General features: G+C 39.7%; 1 protein-coding gene across 1 annotated transcript in view; it reads left to right on the forward strand.

Moving 5' to 3' along the window:
- The window catches only part of LOC118334404 (tomoregulin-1-like), a gene marked incomplete in the record, with an annotated part of 73852 nt that overhangs the window by 29135 nt on the left and 36222 nt on the right, over nt 1–8495 (forward strand). Inside the window, 1 exon segment of the mRNA XM_035670306.1 lies at nt 5863–5998. Coding sequence (XP_035526199.1) covers nt 5863–5998 — 136 coding nt within the window.

The raw sequence follows: 8495 nt of genomic DNA on the forward strand, positions 1-8495 counted from the left end.
TTTGTAAACGGCAAGCTAGTTAGTAGCATGGAGCTAATGGTCCAAATAAAATATAGGAACATTGCAGATAGTAAAGTTATTCTAAATATGATTGTCAGTTATGTTACAGCGTTCAGAGCTTGTCACTGTTGGCTGATGCCCAGAATGATGATTGCTCGCTGGTGTCTACGGACTGTGTACGGAGTGCAAGCAACAGGAAACTGACAGCAGTTCCCTGAACGGCCACTGGTGGCACTATTAACAATGATTTTCTTAAAGTTGCATGCAGAACCTTTAATCAATTAGTTTTTTGCTCCATAAAATGTCAGAAAATGCTGATCAGTGTTTCTTAACACCCAAGGTGACGTCCCCAAATGTCTTGTTTTGTCCACAACCCCAAAGACATTCAGTTTCCTGTCATAGAGGACTAAAGAAACTGCTGAGAGGGAGGGAACTGGCAGAATTGAGGGGTGTACTTAGACCTTAATATGCTTTTAGTAGTGTACCATGTGTCACGGCTGAATTGACACTGGTGAAGATTCACTGTTTTATATTTATTCAGGCATGTACTTAACGCCTCTTACCGCTGTGCGATGCATAGCAGACTTGAGTTTATTGTCTAGAATAAGTAAAACGGTGTTAAGTCCCTTCAGACACATCAGGAAACATAAACATCCTGGAGTTTGTTCCTCCAATATGAAACAAAATGTTATTACTCTCCAGTCAGCTTGTTGAATTTGTTGCATATTTGGCCGAACAACATGACAGAATAGCAGCAGCAGCGTGAAGGGCATCGTCTGGAAGACAAATTCACCACAGAGCGTCTGCTTTACTGCAATAACAAGACACACAGGCACTGTTTAAAACTAACCGTCACGCTCTGTGATCTGAAAGCAAAACCTGCATTTATTACTCATGTCCACACAAACGGGATGCGATCAGAGGAGTTTCACAGCTGCCTGAGCCAGACGGCACCACTGAGGAGTCTTCAGCTGAATACAGAAACAACAACTAGCAGTTATTGTAACTATTCACAGGAAGGACAAAGAAGGAACATGTGGAGACAAACAGACGAACTGCCCTTAAAGCTCCCATCTTTCAGTTTAAAATCCCAGTAGATTCCCTGTATCAAAAAAGTACCAGTAATACTTTCTTTAGCTTAGCTTCATTTACTGCATTCATCATTAAGCTCTGAGTTGATCAAAATGTTTAAATGACTCACTTGCCTCTCCTATAATTATGACTGTGAGCTCGCAGCAATTAAGATTTATGAGGCTTAGCGAGTCCTTTGTGGGTTTGATTGTTGGAGACGAATGCATCGACACATACAGTATGTCTCGAGGTTGAAGAAGCAGCACAACAGTTTTTTTGTTTTTCAGTTAATATAGATTTTTTGGAAAGATGTCGAGAGCCGATCATAAGCATTGTATCAGTGGCAATCCAGGAATACATTAACAAATCAGTAATTTATCAAAATCTTTTCTTCAATTAACTCTACTTTAGCCACGTTTCCATCCAAAGTACCCAAAACGTTTAGTTACAGGAATGATTTTGCATGTGTGTTTGTTGTGTGAGTTTTGAAAAGAATAGGCAAAGTAGTCGGCTGACGTGGAAAAATCTGATGTGCCAAAGCCATCAACATATAAAAGATGGACATCGCCATTCAGAGATTACGCAGTCGTCATCAGGGTTGGCACCATGGTATCGAGATCCCGCCCATACACCCTGCTGAGCTGGCCTCAGCTATCAATAATGATGTGAATCCCCCTTTTTATGGCTTCAAATAACTAACATTTGAACAAACATCAGCGTGATAAGAACTACCTAAAATGACAGAAACCTTCTTTGGGATAAATGTGTTTGAAGGGTACGTTTACAATTTAGTTTGTCCCATCTGCTAACATGGATGCAGCGGACTTTATGACCTATACAGCAAATGAACAAAACACTAACATGGGTTTGGGTGCAGATTTTTAAAAACAGTAATCGACTAATCAGGACAAAACATCGCTCGAAAACTCACAGAGTTCCTCGAAAGGTTCCTGGTCCCTGAGGAAAGTTCATGATGACAGAACATAATGAAACTTGTCTTAAGATCCTCTCCAGTCAGCTTTTGTTGGTAAAACTGGGTAGAAACAGAGAGCTGTAAAAAACACAGCATCGCAGAACCAATCCAAAGAAGACATGTCCTTGAAGTGTTTGTTAGCGGCAGTAGAGGCAAGAAATCCTCAGGCAATCGGTAGACACTGAGGTCTGGTATCGTAAGACTAGTTTTCACTTTGCATTTGGGACAGAAAACAGGCCATAAAACAGTCACATAAAAGCACTGTTGGTCCAGTAATCAGATATTTTATTTCATTTTTAGTACCACAGTCCTTGACAAGCTGATTGGCTTAAAAATACTTTTGTTGAACACGTGGAGTGTAAACCTCAAATCAAAGCCCCACTTCAAATAAGGACTTTTATTTTTAGGCTGAATTTAAAGGCCAGTAATTAAAGCACCCTGTGATATTTTCCCATTTAAAAAACACTTGATAATAATGGCAGTGAGCATTTTCAGCTACATGAAATTAAAAGCTAGCTCAGAGCTGAAATAGCCCCTTAATGCAGATGTCTAAATCTGACCCAGAGTCAGCCGTTTTCAACAGATTTCACTTCCATAGTGCTAAAAATAGCTTGAAACATATTCAAATATACTCTGCAGGTTGTGTGTGTGTGTGTGTGTGTGTGTGTGTGTGTGTTGCAATGTCTCATCAAAGTTAACTGATGTTCGTCAAAGCTAGATTAAAACTAACTATCAGTCACTTCAGACTTTGCCAACACAAACAACACCTGATCCTGATTCCTCAGATTCTGGTTTCAGTCCAAGAGAGTCCGACTCACTGAGAACCTCATTAACTGCACGCTCTGCAGCATCTGATGAGACTGTTTGTTGTTCTCTCAGACTTCAGAAAGATGCCATATTTCTTTCTAATGTGACTGTAATTACAACAGAGGGCTAGCAGGTGTGTGTGTGTGTGTGTGTGTGTGTGTGTATGTGGGTCCAGTATTGTTCACATCTCAGGATTTTGTCCTCAAATCTGCTTCCAGGTAATGCTCTCTCTGAAGTTTTTGCAATGAATCACATCAGGACAATGATAAATAAATAATCAAATAAACAATTAAAGGTCCAGTGTGTAACATTTACGAGGATCTATTGGCAGAAATTGAATAGAATAGTCAAAGGTATGTTTTCCTTAGTGTGTAATCATCTAAAAATAAAAATTGTGTGTTGTTTTCCTTACCTTAGAAAATAAAGTTAAAAACATTAGAGTTGCCTAGAAAAAGTGAATATCAAGTAGTTTTTTTGCTTGTAATGCAGAGCCCTACTAAGCACAGAGACTGGAATCACCGGGACCGGGAGACTGCTAGCCTAACAGCATTACAACAGACTAAATACATCTCACTCCCAAAGAGTCGAGTTAAGTGTCAGACTCCCAATGAAAGAACACATTTATGTTGATTTTTATTAAGAATGTTCCTCAACACAGACACACAGGAGACTCCTGGATAGTTCAGTGACATTATAGCACAACAAGGGTTGTCAGGAGAACCACAACCATGTTACTACCAACAGTTTCCTGCTTCAACAGTAAGCAACCTCATCTCTCTGCCAGACCGACTGATCTATTTTTCAGCAAAGCCCTGACGAAGCTAAAATTAAAAAGCAGCCTGACAGGATGGATGCTTTACTTCTTCATATCTTAAAAAAAAAAAACCTTCTCTCAGCTGGAGTTTGGGGACAAACTGTCAAAACTGAGCGCCAGCAGTTTTGAAGATAACAGGCGAAAGGGCGACCTGCTGCTCGATTACAGTCCTCGCTTGCTCTGAGCTCATGAATCTGTCCCTGTTTGCTCTCAAATCTGGATTTACTGACTGATTACTGCTCAATAGTTTTGTCGTTAATGAATTTCCATGAAGTCACTGGAGCTGTTTGTGTCAAATGTATAACTGAGCAGTGCAGTATTCAGCAGTATTCAGATCCTTTACTTGAGTACTAATACCACACTGTAAAGACAAGTAAGTAAAAGTCCTGCAACCTGTAGTCAAAGTATTAAACTTTGACTCTTAACTTAATGCAAAAGCAGGATTTTACTGTTGTTGTTGGTTGAGGTAAAGCTCAGTTTGAACTATTTTGTATCACAACTAATGATTATTTTCTCCATTAATCCATTGATTGATTGCTTTGTAAAAAGTCTAAAAGCGGTGAGAAATGCCGTCACAATTACCCAGAGTCCAAAGGGACACCATCAAAATGCCTGTTTGTTTTAAAAGAGTCTAAAGCTCAATATTATTACAAATTCTTTGAAATTATTATTAATTTCAAAGGAAAAGTAGCAAATCTTCACATTTGTGAAGCTGAAATACAATTTAATAATTGTCAAAATAGTTATTATTCAAACAATGGTTTAAAATGTAAATATAAAACCATATTTTATACTCTCATATGTTTTGTGTCCAAAAAATATTTTTTTAAAGTAACTGTCAGACTGGAGTAGAAGTAGACAGTGAAAACATTAGTACAAGTTCCTACATTTTATACTACAGAACTTGAGGAAATGTGTTTAGTTACGTTCCACCTCTGGTTGTGTTGGTGCAGTGTGTGCAGAGGTCACAGAGTTCAGCTCTGCAGGGGATTCCTGGTAAATGATTGATGGCTGTGAGTTAATAGAATATGGATCGCTGAACGCTGATATGTGTCCTCGCCAGCTGCAGTTTGTGTCTGACAGCAGAGTCAAGTTATCGTCCGCTAACCTTCATCATCCTCCTCGAACTTCAACTCACAATTCACATCAGTTTCAACTCTCGTCACACACGATGTTACATAACTGACTGCTCCTTTTCCTTTCACTTCATAACACTTTCTTAGTAAACAGAACTAGACTTGCAGAATAACATCTGCATCCTCTGTCCTGTTGATGTGTCCTTGACCTCTGACCCCTCTGATGAAACGCAGTCATGCCTCAGTCTTTGATCCTTCAAGTTATTTTGTGTGTTGGTGTCTTTGTGAGTAGCTGTCCTGCTGTTGGGGAAGTTTGTAGGAAATGCATGCAGCCTGTAAGGGATACCTACAGACACAGGAAATGTCTTGACAATACAGGACAGGATTTGCTAACAGACGGTCATATAATTTAGTGGTAGACCTCGTATTGATACCTTTAGTTTGATTGATTACATTCATGATGTTGGCCATAGCCGATAAGTAACAGTTCAAATAAAGTGGAATTTATTTCATTTAACATAAAATTAATCTTCTCACCTATTGTTTTATTATTAGTTTATTAAAAGAAGAAGTAGAAAGTGTTTGTTGCGCATGCAATTAACATCTCTATGTATGTATTTATTAACCACAACAAGAAATGTTTCCACTGGGCTTTCATGAGAATTCTGCTCGCAGCTTTGGGACAAATGGCAAAAACATCGCTGCAAGTTTGTTCCACATCTGCAACCTGCTTTCATTCCACGCAGCTCCTACCAACAGTCGAGTTTCAAACAAAATAGTTAGGCAATCTGATCTGATCTGTATAAAATACATTTAAAATGTTCCAGCACAACATAGATTATTTCCAGGATCATTCCATGACTGGAAAACTAGTCTCTAAATGTCCAGGTTTTCCAGGAGGTGTGGGATACACTGAGGACTGTCTCTGCTCAGAAACTGTAAAATCTAACCAACATCCTCGAGTGAATCCTGACTTGTTTCCAAGCTTATGGGAACCTTTCCTTAATAAAAACAGTTCACAGCTCCTCTCTGCTGCTTCTGAATCCTCAGCATCAGGTTTGCAGTTTGTCCTGCGAGCAGCGGTCACATTGAGCCTTAATTAACTTTTGATTGTGTTTGATTTCCAGTGCCACAAACAGTACGTCCCTGTGTGCGGCTCAAACGGAGACACCTACCAGAACGAGTGCTACAGGCGACAGGCGTCCTGCAAACAGCAGAGACTCATCTCCCGGGTGTCCGACGGGCCCTGCTCCGCCGGTGAGTCTGCCAGGAAATACACAGCATCAACGCAATGGAAACCTGAAATAACACTGATTGATTGGTGGGAGGAGGGGGTCATCACAAAGTGAATTACAGCTCTTCATTTATTGAAATCGACCAGTGGAAGAGTGTGTGAGGACATTAGTCAGTGTCTGTAAAGGATTCAGTCATTTAAAATGTTCTTAAAGTGTCTTCTGAGGACATAATTCACCTGCTGCCTCATAAAAAGAGACGTAACTTGTCTTCATTTGTTCCGAAGGGCAGGATTCTCTTTTATCAAATGATAAGCAAGGTAATTATGAAGTGAAACTCACTTCACTTCTGATCGGGCACTAATCAGATGAATGCACACTTCATTAAAGGGTCAGCTCACTGAAATTACCAAATACTGAATTGGAGGAAAAAAGATGCCAGCAGTATTCGTAAGTTTTCTGTTGGTTCGTTTGCTTTCACATCTCAAATGATCCGCACCAAAGTCCTCTGGGAAGCTTGTTTTTTCACAAATCTGACTGTAATTGCAGTGATATGCTGTTCACGTATTGCCAAACAGACCGCATCAACTACTACAGGTGCGTGCCAGCTCAATTCAAACAGCATGTAGATCTGCTTTTACCCAAATACAACAGAGGTGAATGGGACACTACTGCCACCTGTATATGTTGGATAATTATTACAAAGGATTATTTAACCATAAATGCAGATCTATTGTTACCACAAGCCTGTGCAGCTCTGGGAGACGTGCTGCAGTGTGACACTTCCTAGCTGTGCTGGGGGCGGCGCTTCATGCACATCACATCACATGGCGCTGCAGTGGTGTTTTAGCCTTGAGACTCTACTACACTAGCTTTACATAATTCACTCTTCAAAAACGTCCTTATTTATCTGATACTGGCCCTTAATGCAGCCCCTCAGTTCAAAAACCAGAAAACATTTTCTTCATAAATATGATACAGTTTCACCAAAATCATTGATATAGTTGGTGGTGTTTGACTTGGTGCCGTAAACTATTACGTTACTTGTCCAGGCCCAAGGCTAAAAGTCACATAGTGCAAGAACAAGAATACAGAGGAACTATTCACCTTGTAACAACTCAGTGTATCATGAAAATGATTATTAATTAATTACTTTAAGGTAGAAAGTTCCATAATGTTGCTTTAATTTTTCCTTAAAATAACCATATGTGGCATGCACTGAAATAGAGTGAAAACCCGGTTAGCATTACAGAAAAGTTTCTCAAAACAAATATAATGAAAATCCTTTTGAGATGTTGAACTGAACAGACGGACTGATGGTAATAATTTAAACTGCTGCTTCATTGGGGCTCACTCACGATAAGATCAGCTGATCGCTCTATAATGGGACTGTAAGTGCCTCGCTAATATTTTTAATTACGCTTTCGGCCATGCTGCAGCGCTTTAAGTTCCCTGTCGTTATGTTTTTAATTGACTGAACATCAAGCACTGAGCACTCGTCCTCGATTTTTCCTCTGAACTCTGGAGAACGTCATCAGTCAGATTGATTTCAGAGAACGACCTGTTTAATCAACCGCAAATCAATTTTAATTAGGAGCCGTTGATTAGAGCCGTTAAAATCCTCCCAAAGCAGAGTGGTTCCCAAACCGAAGTCCAGGGACCTTCCAGGGGTCCTACAGAGGTTGGGGGAGTACAGTGAAATAAGGATTAGTTTGATTTCACTCTGAGGCCTCAGGTTCAAACATTTCAAAGATCACTGAAACTTTTATTCACAGTAAACATCAGCTTTGAAGCTTCAGTTTACAGATCTCTCCTGTGTTTTTACTGCATACATGAATTGAATATGAGAGATGAGAGGTTATATCTTTCTGACAGACACAACAGAGGAGTCGGGTCGAAGACAAACCAGTGACTCAAAGAAAAGAAATTAAGCGAAAGCAAAAAAAAAGTATGTTTGCAGAAGAAATCACATAAGTGATCTAAATGTATTTACGCCCACTGTAGTAACGTTGTTAAGGATCCAGCTGATCACTAATCAAATTTCTCTCCTATCGTAAACCTTAATTTTAGCTTAATTTATTTTAAATAGGGCATGCTTGTCTCCGACACCTCCATTGGGTAATGATTGATAATGACTGAACCTCAACCATAGTGGTCAAAGCTTCTGGTTCTAAAAAGTGAGGCTGTGTTCTTTCTAATGAACAGCAGGGGGCATCTCCAAAATACTGACATCGGTACTCCACAAACCAATGGGTGATGTCACAACGGATTTACACCAAGAGTGGACCTACCGTGACATCACCCATTGGTTTGTGGAGTACCGTTTTGATTAGGGGTGTAACTCATGAGATTGAAGACAAATTATGACTGAAAAAGGTTTCCTCAGACAAAAATCTACGTAAGTCTTTGCGCCTTGATATCATGATTCTTTTGTGATCTCACAGATTTGAATCTTTACATACTTGTATGTATACTTTGTACCTGAGTTTGGTGCATTGAGCTCACTGAGAATGAGCTGTCAA

This window comes from Morone saxatilis, unplaced genomic scaffold (assembly GCF_004916995.1).
Source record: "Morone saxatilis isolate NCDOM2014 unplaced genomic scaffold, NCSU_SB_2.0 Contig23, whole genome shotgun sequence".
Taxonomy (NCBI): domain Eukaryota; kingdom Metazoa; phylum Chordata; class Actinopteri; family Moronidae; genus Morone; species Morone saxatilis.